The sequence below is a fragment of the Empidonax traillii genome, unplaced genomic scaffold (genome assembly GCF_003031625.1).
Source record: "Empidonax traillii isolate 1590-97213 ecotype Southwest subspecies unplaced genomic scaffold, ASM303162v1 scaffold192:size804837, whole genome shotgun sequence".
NCBI lineage: Eukaryota > Metazoa > Chordata > Aves > Passeriformes > Tyrannidae > Empidonax > Empidonax traillii.
In genome coordinates, this window is record NW_020955385.1 from 790,268 (window position 1) to 804,840 (window position 14,573).

General features: G+C 54.4%; 1 protein-coding gene across 1 annotated transcript; it reads left to right on the forward strand.

Moving 5' to 3' along the window:
• The first annotated feature begins 1,243 nt into the window (after nucleotides 1-1,243).
• STK40 (serine/threonine kinase 40) lies at nucleotides 1,244-14,275 on the forward strand. The gene is made up of 12 exons (XM_027886717.1): nucleotides 1,244-1,484; nucleotides 3,170-3,282; nucleotides 4,651-4,770; nucleotides 5,744-5,829; nucleotides 6,044-6,187; nucleotides 6,700-6,927; nucleotides 7,714-7,766; nucleotides 9,859-9,974; nucleotides 12,232-12,376; nucleotides 12,685-12,804; nucleotides 13,056-13,140; nucleotides 13,788-14,275. Exons 3-12 carry the CDS (start codon nucleotides 4,659-4,661, stop codon nucleotides 14,004-14,006), a joined length of 1,308 nt encoding a protein of 435 aa, XP_027742518.1. The 5' UTR covers nucleotides 1,244-1,484; nucleotides 3,170-3,282; nucleotides 4,651-4,658; the 3' UTR covers nucleotides 14,007-14,275.
• Nucleotides 14,276-14,573: the final 298 nt, after the last annotated feature.

Genomic DNA, 14,573 nt, shown 5'->3' on the forward strand with positions numbered 1-14,573 from the left:
GTCCCTCAAAAGCAGAGTTCAGCTGGGGTTGATCCTCGGGATGTCACAGAGTTGTGTCCGTGGAGCAGGCACCGAGCTGTGATTCGGCACAGCAAGGACAGGGAGCTGCTGGAGAAGTGCAGAGGAGGCACCGTGGTGATCAGGGGGCTGGAGCAGCTCTGCTGGAGGAAAGGCTGGGAGAGTTGGGATTGTTCAGCCTGGAGAAGAAAAGCTTTGGGGTGAGCTAATTGTGGCCTTCCAGTATCTGAATGAGCTGACGAGAAAGATGGAGAGACTATTGACAAGGGTCTGGGGTGACAGGACAAGGAGGCATGGCTTCCCACTCACAGCAAGTGGGTTTAGATTAGATAGTGGGAAAAGATTCCTCTCTGGGAGGGTGGTGAGACCCAGGCACAGGTTTCCCAGAGAAACTGTGGCTACCACACCCCTGGAAGTGTCCAAGGCCAGGTTGGATGGGGCTGTGAGCAACCTGGGCTGGTGGAAGGTGTCCCTGCCCAAGGCAGGGGGTGGAATGGAATGGTCTTTAAGGTCCCTTCCAACCCAGACCATCCTGGGGTTAGAGACAGCCCCATGACTGGTGCCTGAGCTGCCCAGCCTGCACAGGTGGAATAAGGGGGGTGTTAGCAGTGCAGATATCCTGGCTGTACCGCTGTGCCTCTCTCCTGCCCGGGAACTCCAGCTGGAAGCTCTTGCTGGGCAGAGGGAGCTCTGTGTGCCCGTGGTCACTTTCTGTGTGAAACGCCTGTCTTGGGTTGGTGTTTTTGGGTGAGCCTGTCGGTGTGCTGTCACACTGCAAACCCCAGCAACGCTGGCCTGGCACTGTGTGCAGGGAACTTCAGTCCTTTCCTCTGCAGTCAGGGCCAGGTGAGTCACTGCTGGGAGAAACCGGGGCCGCACCTGGCTGGGAGGTGTCAGCACGTGTGCGGGTCACGCCGCGCCGGGCACAGAGCTCCTGCTGCAGGGGCTGTGGCACAGCGGGGGTGACACGAGCAATGAGGGAGAAATAAAACCTCGGGATGCACCACACCCCTCCCCTGCTGGGGTCTGGAGGGGGAGCACGGCCTGGCACGGGAGCAGCCCATGGTTGGGGACTGCACCGGGGCAGCGGCTCAGCCTCGGGTGCTGCAGCCGCCTTTCCAGCCCTGGGAGGGTGTTGGATTGGAGCAGAGATTTTTCCCGGGGGATGTGGCCTGTGCCTCAGCACGAAAGGGTTAAGCTGAGGTTGGTGTTTATGTAACCGAAGAGGGAACTCCCAGAGATGAGTCCTTGGCTATCTCATGTGTTGATGCATCAGAAGGGCTTGAAGAAAGCCCGGCTTGTTGCTTGCGCTGAAATTACGTACTGGAAGCCTGTGCTTCAGAGTTTCCCCGGCTGCCTGCGGGGGGCCGGGCTGGAATTTGCTTTCCCCATGTGTGGCTCGGACTGTGGAAGCCTGTTTTGTCCCTGAGGAGCTGTAGACTGGCCACAGCTGGCTGTGGGTGGAGGTAAGGTGTGCTGGGCTCCTGTGCTCCTCGGTGCCGCCTGTGCCTTGGTGCTGGCTGTGCCTTGCTCACGTGCCCGGGGCTCATCTGGTGGGCAGGTTGGCTGAGGAAGGAGTTTTTCTGGGGAGGAGGGGTTCAGTGGGGGCTACCAGAGCCGTTCCTGTCTCCCAGCTTGCAAAGTTCAGCCAGTCCTTGCTTTCCCGGTGCCTTCCAGTGGCACAGGGGTGCCCCAGCCCCTCGTGCTGCCCAGCGCCCCGGGATTTTTCCTTCTCTGGTCAGACAGAATCTGTGCCTGGTTTCGAGCGAACTGCTCGCTCAGGGAAGAAGTTGAATGAGTGTCCGTGCAGTTCCAAGAACCCTGTGAGTCAGGGCTCTGTTTCGGGAGCAGGCTTCCCTTCCCGGAAGGGCAGCGGAACACGGGCTGCACTGACTCATACAATGGGCTTTTTTTATTGAGACAGATATATATAGAGATACATATGTTTATTTCTCTCACAGAACGGTTCAGCTTCCAGAGCCCCCAGTAACGGGAGCGTCCCTGCACAGGGAATCTCCCCCGTGCTGTGCAGAGGGAGGGGAGCGGAGCCCACCCCAGCCCGGGTGGGATAATGAACCAGGGAAGGGCTGCGGCTTCCCCTGTGCATTCCACGTTATCTTTGGGGATGGAACTGTGTCGGGAAGGCTGAGCTGGCCATGGGAGGAGGGACAGTGCAGGCACGATGGGCCTGGTTTGGCACTGAAGAGCAAAACAAAGTCCTGTGATTGAAACTTTGAAGGACACTATGGCCAAAAAGTAACTTTTGCCTGATTAAGGGTCGTTCATATTTTAACATGCACAGCCTGCATGTACTAATCAGCTTAATGAAGTACATGCTACCACATATGACTCTCTTACTCAACTCCCCAGGTAGATCATGCTGTATTGGAGGAGGAGGAGCTGTGTATGGAAGGTTGGCCTGTGTATGAGGGGGGCAGAAAGTTCTCCTGGTGAGGAGGAAGAGCCAAAAGCCCTTGGAGACAGTCAGTGGGAGACTTCTTCTCCCTGCTCCTAGGGCGGGATGATCCTGATCTCCAAGGACCAGCTGGGACACAAGGGGTGTGTTTTTGGCCAAATTTCATACACTTAATGCAACAGACTGCTTTCCTTGGGATCTGCCCTGCAAACATTCCCTGTAATCCCCCAGCCAGCGACTCCTCTGCAGGCCTGCCCGATCCAAGCTCCGCCTGCTCCCAGGAAAACCCTTCCAATGGGAGCTGAGGCTCTGTCCCTGGGAGTGCTGATGACTCGGGTCTGAGCTGTCCCTGGCCAGGTTTGCCCGGGAAGGAGTGAGGCAACACTGGGACCTGCCTTCCCGTGCTGAAGCTGGGCCGTGCTCCATTTACTGTTGTGTTCATGGAGGGTTTCTGGTCATGTCCCACACAGCTTCCCACGAGCTGGGATTTGCTGTGAGCCAGGCTTAAACGTGAGCTTGGGTTAATCCTCACTGATGAGTACTGCCCAGTGTGGTACTGGGGTGGGAAAAGATGCAGCCTGATGTTGCTCACATGATTCCCTGTGAAGGCTGCACAGAGAGGGAACAGAGTGTGACAAAACCCTCTGGGCCAGGTTTCCAGCTCCATCCCAAGTGCATTACTGTGGTCAGAATAATCCAGAACCGCAGCATCAAGTGTCTCGTTTCATATTGCAGAGTCCTCGACCTTTTGCCCATCCAGCCTTCTCCGAGGTGATGACTCCTGTCTCCTGAGACGTTGGAAAACCTAGTTTGGAGGAAGAGTAACGATACAGTTGATGCTGAACTACGTGAGTCCGTGTTTACAGTAACTCCCCTTGCGCCAGCCCAGATTGCACAACGGGTCTATCCCAGAGTTCCTGTGCGGGGGGGGGGGTTCACCAGTGGAAATGTTACTCACATGTTTCCAGCACAGATGACGATGGAGGAGGAGGGGAGGAGTTTGTAAGGCACGGTCAGATGTTGGGTCGGGGATGTGAAGGGAACAAGGAGCCCGTGGGGCTCAGGACTCTGTGTCCAGCTCTCTGGCCTGGTGACAGTGCTCTGCTGAGGCAGTGGGAGTTGGGAGTGCAGGGGTCAAAGTCTGCTCCAAGACCCCTCCCCTTATCTCCCTGGCTGTCCCTGCTCCTGGGGACAGGTGCTGCTGGGTGAATCAGTGCAGTGACATCAGCCGTGTGCACGGAAAGGGCGGGACTGCCGGAGGGAGAACTGCTCTCCATCGGGTGCTTCATCACCCTCTTGCTTGGTGAAACGCTGTGGCTCTTTTGAAACAAATAAACGCAGCCCAAAAAATGTTTTCCACTCCAGTGTAGTAACCTCGTAGGGAAGAACTCCCAGGGTTTGGTTTGAGTGAGGAAATGGAGCTGTGCTTGGTTCCTCTTCACACCCACCCCCCAAGATATCTTTAAAAAGTGAGAGCACAAACACTGAACGTGATGGTGTTTGTGAAAACCTTTGAAGCTGTTTTCCAAGAGCTAGAGGTGAAGAGGTGGTGTGCTGGGAACAAAGCTTCCATTGGCTGGGGCTGGTGCATGCTGGACTCCAAATTTCAGCTGCTTTGGATGTAGGTAGATGCAGATGTAACTTTTTTCAAGGCTAAAAATAAACTTTTGGAAAGTCATTGTGAATTTAATTGAATCTCAGAATAACTAACATGTTTATTTTCCATGCCCTTGTTGGGAAAGGTGAAAGATATTAATTTTTATGGTCAGTTTTGTGCATTCTTAGCTGTTTGAGGAACCGACTCGAGCCTCTGAGGGGCTTGGTGGGCGACTGTGATGCCTTGTGGAGATCCCCCATGGAGGATCCCCCGAAAGCCCCCGGGCAGCGGCAGCAGCCACCCATACGCAGGGATAACATGGGCACCTTCTTTCAGAGGGTTTTGGAATATGTTAATTTGCAAACTTGTTTTTGCTGTAAAACAAGCTTTAATTATCTTGACTTGTTCCCACTATGTCTCTCAAACAACTGTTGTAAGAAATGTTGCTCTGAATAACGAGGCTGGTTTGTGCCTGGAGTGCTCGGAGCCGCAGCCCACCCCTGCTCTCTGTGTGCAGACACGAGTGGGCAGAGCCTCCAGAGCCTTCCAGCACAAACGAGGGACGGCAGGAGGGAGTAACTCAGTGGCTCACGGGCTGTGGTGTCTCTTCCCTTCCAAGAGCCGAGGATGAAGCGGCGAGCATCGGACAGAGGAGCTGGGGAAACATCCGCCAAGGCGAAGGCTCTGTGCGCGGGCATTTCTGGGAATAACGCCAAGAGAGCGGGTCCTTTCATCCTGGGTAAGCAGGGATGGGGGCTCTGCAACTGTCAGGGAGCTGCTGGTGGCAAAGCTGAGGATACAAGGCACCGCAGAACGAGGGTAGGCAGGTGATGAGCACAGTGTCTTACCCAAGAGCACGGCTCTCTGGGTGTGCAGGGCGGCCTTGGCTGAGCTGAGGAGGTGTGGGATGCCGGTGCAGCAAGGCAGGCAGAGCTTTGGAGAGAAATAGGAGCCCTTGTTTTTACCTCTTTTTTTTTTTTTTTTTTTTTTTTTTTTTTTTTTTTTTTTTTTTTTTTTTTTTTTTTTTTACTACATTCTTAAACTTTGTTAAAGAACAAAATTCCCCTGGGGGCTTTTTGCTTAGAGGTCTGGGGAGATGTTTGACCCTGCTGGCCTGGAATGTGCTGTCACATCAGCACAGGGACAATGTAACGCTGCACTAGTGGCCTCTAGAAGTGGTATGTGCCAAGGCAAGGCCTCTCTGCCAGCTCTGAAGAGTTGCTAGAATAGCTGTTGGTTCAGAACTAGTTATATAAACTGTCAAAAATTGTAGACTTTGCCGTGGAAATGATCAGTTGGAGCTGACTGATGTAAACTGAGGAGTAAAGACTCTGTTAACCTGAAATTTGGGCAGATTTTGTCACGTGAGCCATCCCTGCAGAGGTGGCAGCTGGTTCCCAGGTGTGGCAGGAGCAGTTGCCATGGGTGTTGCTGTGTGGTTCAGACATGCAGAAATGAGGACTTCTGCAAACAGCTGGGCCACGTTTGGGCCTTGATAAATATTTCTCCAGGGAACAAATGAAACGTTGTCCCAAAGGGTTTCAGAGTTTGAGACCTTTGGGGTTTTTTAGCTGTCAATTTGTGGAAATGCAGTCAGGCTCCTGCGAAAAGGGAACTTGGTTGAAGCACACGTAGCAGCGTGACGCTGATGTAACCCGGGTTAGTCACTGCTGCTGGAGGGAAAACAAGTCTGTCTCTGCTTTCTGCTGTAGGTCCACGTTTAGGTAACTCCCCTGTGCCAAGTATTGTTCAGTGTTTGGCAAGAAAGGACGGGACAGATGACTTTTATCAGCTGAAGGTAAGCAAACTGCAGCTCCCAGATCTGTTGCGCAGGGAGTGGTGTGGGCTGAGCCAGCGCAGTCGGACACGGCTCAGCCGGGTCTGTGGCAAGGACACGTCCATGAGAGCAGTTCCATCAGCTGTCAAACACGTGGGGATGGCAGAACTGAGAGAGGGCTGGCAATGTGTGGGTCTTTCTGGGAGCTGTGAAGATCTTTTCCCTTTTCCTGAAGATTCTCACCTTAGAAGAAAGGGGTGATAAAGGAATAGAAACCCAGGAGGAGCGACAGGGCAAGATGCTGCTGCACACCGAGTATTCTCTCCTGTCCCTGCTCCACAACCAGGAAGGAGTGGTCCATCATCACGGGCTCTTCCAGGTACACTGGGCACGGTGCAGGCTGGGGAATGCCAGGGCTGCTCGGCTCCAGGTGTCTGTGTGTATGAACAGCGTCAGCTGACGTGGCACAGAGCCAGGCAGCGCAGACTTTTCTGCCTTCTCTACTCCTGTGAGGAGGAAATCCTTCCCTGGGAGGGTGGGCAGGCCCTGGCACAGGGTGCCCAGAGAAGCTGTGGCTGTCCCATCCCTGGAAGTGTCCAGGGCCAGGTTGGATGGGGCTTGGAGCAACCTGGGCTGGTGGGAGGTGTCCCTGCCCATGGCTGGGGGTGGGACTGGATGGGCTTTAATGTGCCTTCCAGGCAGTCTGGGATTCTGTGTGATTCGTGATGTAGAGCTCCTGTATCTTTTTGAAATCCCACCCTGGGGCAAAGACCAAGCACTGTGATTGCATTTGCTTGTTTTGAGATCCCCTGCAGTTATTTGTTCTCCCAGCTCTGTACACGTGCCCTGAGGCTGCCCTGAAGGGTTGCTGCTGTGTTTGCCTCCCCACAGGACCGGGCTTGTGAAATTATAGAAGATCTGGAAGCCAACAGGATGGTGAGGAAGATGAAGAAGCGCATTTGCCTGGTGCTGGACTGTCTCTGTGCTCACGATTTCAGTGACAAAACGGCAGATCTGATCAATCTGCAGCATTATGTCATTAAGGAGAAGAGACTCAGCGAGCGGGAGACAGTGGTGATATTTTATGACGTGGTACGAGTGGTAGAAGCATTACACAAGGTGAGAGCCTCCTCAGCCCTTCCAGTGCTGGAGGCTTTTCCCCACATTAGCATAATAGGTGCTTTCAAACTTCCCGGTGCAGGCAGTGGGCAGGTTACAGGAGATGGATGTTAGCAGTGTCCTGCATAAAACCTCGTGCCCCAAGCCCTGACGAGCATTCCCTTCAACCCCCGCTGCTCCTCACGTTTCTGGATGATAAGGTGGTGTCTGTGGGCTGTGGACAGGGGCCAGCTGAGGGCAGGACAGGGGAACCACAGCGTGGAAACCTCAGCCAGGGGAGAGCAGAACCTGATCAAACACAGGAAACAAAAGCTGTTTCCTTTTGAAGCAAAATAAATCACAATGTAAGAATTGATTTGTGGGTTCAGAACCTCGGGCTATAAGTTTGAGATCAATGAACTAGAAACTATTGTGGTAAAAGTGGATTCTGTGGGTGTTGGATTTCTTACCCAGGACACGGGGACACCTCTCCTGCCTTTTAGGGCAGCACAGCATGGGTCTGGGGAGGCAGTGCTCGTCACAGTGCTCTTACTGAGCCTGGACATTCAGTGCCAGGTCTCTCAAGTCTGTCTTTGTGTTCAGAGTAGCAAATTGGCTTGTTTTGTCCTGATCAGAGTCAAAGTGAAGTGTGCAAAGTACCCAGGATGGAACCTGACCTGCAGCCTTGACCTGGGTCATTTCTGAGAATGGAGATGCCATCATTTCTTTTTACCATTCTAGTCTGAGTATGGAATTTATACTTCTAAATAGGCTTTTGCTTATGTTATACTCTTACATTTTTTACAGAAAAATATTGTGCACAGAGACTTGAAACTAGGAAACATGGTGCTAAATAAAAGGTAAGAGTGCTGGAGAGCTGCTGTCCTGGCAGTGCTCTTGTTTCTTCCCCGAAGCAGATTTCTAATAGAAACACAGTCAAAGGTAGCACTTGTTGAGCCCTCTCATGCAGGAGGGTGAGGGAAAAATACAGATCCAGCCCAAAGTTATACTAGTTCGTCTCCAAAAAGGAACTGAGCCCCACTTAGATGGTTTACTCTTCTCCCCAGCTTAGTGACCCTTTGTCAGCACTTCCTTTTGGATTCTAGCTGCTGAAAACAGAATTTTGCAGTAAATTCAGAAGAAACCTTCAAGAGAAGTACTGATTTTATATATGTTTAAAAAAAGAAGAATTAAAGGTGGTGATTGGTTCTGTTCCCATCATTCGCCCTCCATTGTGCCAGAAGCATTCCCAGCGCTGCAGGCTGTCCTACAATCACAGCAGTGTTAGGGCTGACTGCTGCACTGCTGTGTTTTTGCTAGCAGTAAAATATTGACTTATCCAAACAAAAGCTCTTCTGTGCAGTGTGTTTGTGTCTGAAGCAGCTCCCTCGTTCACGGGGGGGTTCGGTGGGAGCCTCTGTTTGTGACGCTGGGGGCTGGATGTGTGCACAGGGCAGTGGGTCATGGCCTGGCCCTGCTTGCTGGCTGCCTGGGGCTGTTCAGTGTCTTGGCTCCTGTGTTATTTAGCTGGCACCTAGTTCAGCTCAGATATCTGCTCTGTCCTCCAGTATTACATTACTGGCTAAATATTTTGCACTAACGTGAAGAATGAGTGGAATTCATCCTTTTCACACTGTCTGGTTTTCTGTGGAATGAATAAAAAGCTGGAAGGCTGGAGGTCTGCAGTCTCTGTTGTACAAAGCTTGCAGGCTCACAGCTTCTCCTCCCTAACACTGAAAGCAAAGGGGTTTTACCTACAGAGGTTGAACTTGGTTCCCCCCACACACAGAACAGCTCTGCTTCTCGGGGCCACCTCTGAGTTGTTTCAAGTTGTTTCTGTAGAGCTGCTGTAACATAAATCTCTTCAGCTTGCTGCTTTGATTCTCCTCCTTGCTGAAGAGGCAGGCAGAGGTTGGTGCTTTGAAGGATCCCCACAGAACTTCCCTTCTTTTGTGGGCACAGAGTGCAGGGGAGCACCCACAGATGGGGCTGCACCCAGGGCACCAGTAACAGGGGGGAGGTATTTGGAGCTCTGTCAACACACTGGCCAGAGTCATTCCTTGTGTTGCCTCTCTGGTTTTGCTTTTACTGACAAGCTTTGGTGAGGGAGGGCTGTAGCCTGTGCAGCAGTGAGTCATGGGAAGGGTGGGAGAGGCGTGAGAACCATCTCCATGGAGAGGACCAGCCGGAGCAGGAACAAGGATCTGAGCTCACCAGGTCCCTTCTCGTGCTGGGGAGTGAAGGTGCCACTGCAAGGTCCTGGCAGGCACGTCCCACCTGAGGGTCCCTCAGACCTTGTCCCCCACGAGACATCAAAGCCTCTCAGGTTTCCCCACTAGGCAGTGCAGGAGTTGGGTGATTACAGGTCAGATCAAATTTCAGGGACTGAATAAAACCAAGCAACCCTGAACATTTTAGTGTCCTGTAGAACACTTAGTCTTTTAAATCCTTAACAAATCCTGCAGCTTGTTATTCAGCCAGGGAAGTCTCCTGACAGTTGTAGCTAACACTTCTTAAACACAAGTCTGTCTGTTTTAATAACCAGCTCTCCGTTTCCAACCCACACTTGGTTCTGTTTCACTTGTCTGTAAGACTGGCTGGGAATGTTCTTTGGTTATTGTGACTGACTTAATCCATTCTCTCAGGCTCTGGTTGTGAAATACTTTTCAAGGATATAGAAATCTTCCAGACAGTGTTTTTCTACTCACACCTTTAAGTTGTAAGTTAAAATCCAAATTACCTGATTGACGTGGAAGATTTAATGTGACAGTAGTTTTGTAATGAGAAATGGCAAAATTCGTTAATGGGAGCTGGCAGTACCATAGGGAAGTAGGGGTGTCCTAACAGAGAAATGTTGTGTGCCTGCAGCTCTGCCTTTTCTGTGGGAGGGTTTAGGCTGTTGATCAGGGTTTGTGTGGCCTGTGTTCCCTGACACCTTGTGCTTCCCCCCAGGACTCACCGGATCACCATCACCAACTTCTGCCTGGGGAAGCACCTGGTGAGTGAGGACGACCTGCTGAAGGACCAGCGTGGCAGCCCTGCCTACATCAGCCCGGACGTGCTCAGCGGTAGGGATTGCCCCCAGCCCCAGGTTCAGTCAGTTGTGCCTCCTAACTAAAACCACCTGTTGTGCTCCCACGTGTACCTACCTTCGTCAGGGTCCAGTTAGGAGACTTGCTCTGCTTTTCCAGTTGGGAAAGTTGGAGGGAAGGAGTGAACGTGACTTTTTTCTTAGGGCTTGCCTGGATTTCAAAGCTCATTCAAAGCTCTTGCCTGTTCCCTAATAAGTCTGTCTGCAGACAAGACGTTTGCTTTCCCACGTCTGAATTTTGTTTCTGAGGCTTCTCCTAAGCTGCAGGTAAATCCCTGGACCTGAGGGACAGCCAGTCCAGATCCCACCGGGATGTCAGAGTGTTCAAGCTGTGCACTAAGAGGAGCAGTTCCTGCAGCTGCTGCTCACTTCCAGCAGGAACTGGTGACCCTCTGGGCAGCTTCTGGGCCAGCAGAGAGGAGTTACTTAAAAATAATGGAATGATGATGGCAGGCCAGAGCTGTCTGGCTGGGCTGGATCCCCTCTCCAGCAGCCTGGCCTGGGCCTTGTCTCCAGCAGAGGCCTTGAGCTGAGTCTGGCACAGAACAGCATTCCCTGATGTCCTCCTGCCTTCAGCTCTTCCCAGTGCATGGGGCTGTTGGGAACAGCTGTGGTTTCTGTGTTCAGGAGGTTTCTCCTCCGTGAACTCCAAGCTCTGCTCCTGTACCAGCCTTTGAGCAGGCCCTGGTGGTCCTGCTTGTCTGTGAAGTGTCCCAGGCATCATTCTGGGGGGGTTTTCTTCCACCCAGGTGAGCTGGCCTAGTGTTGAAGGGTGCACATACAGGTGGGACTGTGCCTATGGAACCTCTCCCTCTGTAGATCAGATAGTGGGCATTAGCTCAGGAGTTACTTGTTCCTGGTGTCCCAGCTGTATTTCAGAAAGGCCCTCGGAGGGAGCCAGTCCTGGGACATCCAGACCCAGTGGATTCCCCTCAAGAGGTTTGTTTCCAGGCAGCAGGAATAAATGTAGCTGAGCTCTTCCGTTGTGATCTGCCAGGCAGGTTTGAGGTGCCTCCCTCCCGGGCAGGACTGAGCCAGGAAGGGAGCAGAGGCAGGCAGGGAGGTGGATCCCAGCTTTTTTGCAGGCCTTTCCTGTTCTGCAGGATATCCTGAGGCCCTTGTGACCAGATGGGTGACAGGAGCCAACTGCTGTGCAGGAGGTTGGAGCGGTTGTGGCTCAAGTGGTTGGAGGAGGCTGCAGGGAGCTGCTCCTTCCTGCTCCAGGGTGCTGATCTGTCCGGGACTCCAGCCCTGCTACCCTTCTGTGTTCCTTCTGAGGGCACTCTCAGAGGTGGAACTGGCCTGCCTGAGGCCACAGGGCACTGAACAGGCTGTCTTGGCTGAGGCTGTTTGAGACCCTGCAAGGCACAGCCTTAGCTCAGACTCATCCTGCGCTGCCCAGCCTGGCCCTTGCTGCCATTGCCCTGCCCCGGCTCTGGTGTCTGTGGTCAGCCCTTCTCTCCAAAACGTTCTCCCAAAATGGCTCTGTCTGCAGTTCCCCTCCAAGCATCGAGGGAGAAGTTACTTGAGGACGTTCCAGGCGTCGCCAGCAGCTCAGAGCATCCCTCTGTATCGCTGGTGCTCCTGTGCAGGGGAAGCTGGAACGCCTGAGGAATTAATCATTGTTGTGGGTCTCCAGGAGAAACTGTCTCTTCTGAGGGATGGCTGCTGAAATGTCACAGCAGGAAAAGTTGGAGGGGGAGGAGGGAGAGGTGCCTTTTTATGAGCATATAAAGCAAAGAATAATTAGTACAAATACCAAATGCTGCAGCAGTGACTCACTGTGTGAGTCAGAGGAAGTCGTTCCCTCAGTCCTGTGCTGTGCTGCAGCGCTGGGGTTTGGTTTGGTGACCCTTGTCCATGCTGCTCTGGGCTGATTGCTGTGACCAAAGGGGCTTTGAACCAATGTTTCCATCAGGTGAATCCCGGGGCTGCAGGAGCCTTGGGAATGTCTTTGTGAGGGAAACACCTCGGGGGATGCTCAGTGAAGGGGGGCCGTGCAGAGCGGGCTCCAGTGCCTGCTGTGGTGGGGGGAGCGGGGTCCCCAGGCCTGTGCTGTGCAGCTCTGCAGTCTGTGTGTCCCCTGTGCAGGACCTGTGCTGTGTGTCCCCTGTCCAGGGCTGTGCTGTGTGTCCCCTGTGCAGGGCTGTCCTCTGCAGCTCTGCAGTCTCTGTGTCCCCTGTCCAGGGCTGTCCCCTGCAGCTCTGCAGTCTGTGTGTCCCCTGTCCCCGCAGGTCGGCCGTACCGAGGGAAGCCCAGCGACATGTGGGCGCTGGGGGTGGTGCTGTTCACGATGCTCTACGGCCAGTTCCCCTTCTACGACAGCATACCTCAGGAGCTCTTCCGCAAAATCAAGGCTGCCGAGTACACCATCCCCGAGTGAGTACAGCCTGACCCCGCCCCGGGGGGGCCTCCCTGCCACAACCAAAGGGGCTCCCCTCAGTGCCCCCAGGGTCGCAGCAGTCCTGAGGACAGGCTGGGTGTGGTGGGCACTGAGGAGCAGCAGCAGAGCTGGGACAGCTTGTGGGGAGGTGAGGCAGGTCCCGAGCTCAGGGACAGGGAATGGACCCCCTGGTTAGCTGGGGGCTCTCAGGGCCGGAGCAGTGGTGGCTCCTGTAGCTCCTGAGCTGTGCTCTCAGCGCATCCACCCTTCCTGCCCCGGGCTCACCGCAGGCTCTGTCCCCCAGGGACGGCCGGGTCTCGGAAAACACTGTGTGCTTGATCCGGAAACTGCTGGTCCTGGATCCACAGCAGCGGCTGACAGCTTCTGAAGTGCTGGACTCCCTCAGCTCCATCATAGCGTCCTGGTACGTGCAAGGGGAGGCCAGGACATGCCGTCTCTGGCCAGAGGCTGTGTTGTTCCAGCTGTGGGGGGCTCAGCTCACCGGAGAAGGCTCTGGGAGCTGCAGGAAGTCTTTGCATCCCACGTCTCCACCCCTGGAGAGGCCTGTGCCAGTGCTGGTGGCAGCCATGGCCATCCCAGTGGGATCACCCAGGGGCTGGTGAGGGTGGTGGAACCAGTGCCACGCTCCAGGTGCCAACGCTGTGCTCTCCCCAGGCAGTCCATGTCCTCGCTGAGTGGCCCTTTGCAAGTGGTGCCGGACATCGATGACCAAGTGGCTAATCCTGAAAACCCCCAGGAGGTAGGTTTTCCTGCTTTCCTTTCCAAGGAACTGCTTTTCCATGCTGCTGTGCCAAGTCTGTGTGTAGTGGGAAGGGATGGCAGCCCTTGTGCCCCCGAGCTGGGAAGGGGAGGGCAGGGAGGACGTGGCCAAGTCCCTCGTCACCCTGTGCAGCAGAAGGAAAGGGTGATGCTGATGGCACTGGCGGTCACATCCAACTGGCCGAGCTGCCTGGAAGTGACTCGCTGGTCCCAGAGCCGGGGAGGGACAGCTCAGTGCACTCCCAGCAGTGCTCACTCCCTCACACAGCTGGGAATGCTGGGAGGAGGCAGCGGGGTTGGCTCCGGCTCCCGGAGAGCCTCGCCATGGGAACAAACATCCTGTTTTCCTGCGGCGTTTCATGCTGGAAGTGCTGCCCTGGCCTGGCTGTCTGGGGACAGCCGTGCAGGATGTGCAGCAGGGATGGGGTCAGGCAGCTGCAGCCCCAGGGCCTGGCAGGGCTGGGGTGAGCCTGTCCTGGTGGCACCGGTGGCTCACAGGGAGTCCTGCTCGTGTGCCCGGGGCAGATCCCATTCCCGCACGAGCATTCCCGTTATCCCGTGGTAGCCCCGGCCTGTTGGATGGGCCATGGGGCTGCGGGCATGGCTCTGACAGCTGGGTCTCTGCAGGTGAAGGTGACAGAGGAGTGCTCCCAGTACGAGTTCGAGAACTACATGAGGCAGCAGCTGCTCTTGGCTGAGGAGAAGAACACCTTGCATGAGGCCAAGAGCTTCCTGCAGAAGCGGCAGTTCGGGAACATCCCCCCGGTGCGGCGCCTGGGCCACGACGCGCAGCCCATGAACCCCTTGGACGCGGCCATCCTGGCCCAGAGGTACCTGCGGAAGTAGCTCCCCACGCCCCGAGAGCACGAGCACCACCCTGCAGTCTGCCTTCACCTCGCCTGCTCCAGCCTACAGCAATACCGGTGTCCCACGGCGGGCAATAATGTAGCAATCCCCAGCTCTGTCCAGGGACACGCACTCACACCCGCTCCGGAGGGAGAAGACTTTTGGAAAAGCTAGTTTTGGAAGCAGCAACCTCTCGGCATCTTCTGGAATCTGTTTTTTAAAATCGAAGCCTAGATGACTAATCTGCTTTTAATCATGACTGTAATCTACCTCTCTTGTCTTTTTAACCATGCTGTTTTCTGGATCGAGCAAAGCTTGTGGGAAAGGAGGAGACTTCCGAGGGTGAAGCTTGCTGGCACAGAGCAACCCCGTGCAGCACCCGCTCCGTGTGGTCTGAATAAGCTTGGATTTACCAGGGTTTCTCGAAAGGAAGAATTTCTTGAAACCTCCCACTTCCCTTCATCTGCATCAAATCTGTTTCTGTCCTTACGTGCCACCTGGTCTGGCCGTGCTGACCAGCCCTCAGTGGCCCTGTGGCCACCGCTGTGACCAGAGAGCCATCGGGCA

Coding starts and splice junctions, on each gene's coding strand:
- STK40 (XM_027886717.1), top strand. CDS start 4,659: ATGAAGCGGCGAGCATCGGACAGAGGAGCTGGGGAAACATCCGCCAAG. Junction 9,975..12,231: donor CAGCCCGGACGTGCTCAGCG/GTAGGGATTGCC, acceptor CTGTCCCCGCAG/GTCGGCCGTACCGAGGGAAG. Junction 13,141..13,787: donor ATCCTGAAAACCCCCAGGAG/GTAGGTTTTCCT, acceptor GGGTCTCTGCAG/GTGAAGGTGACAGAGGAGTG.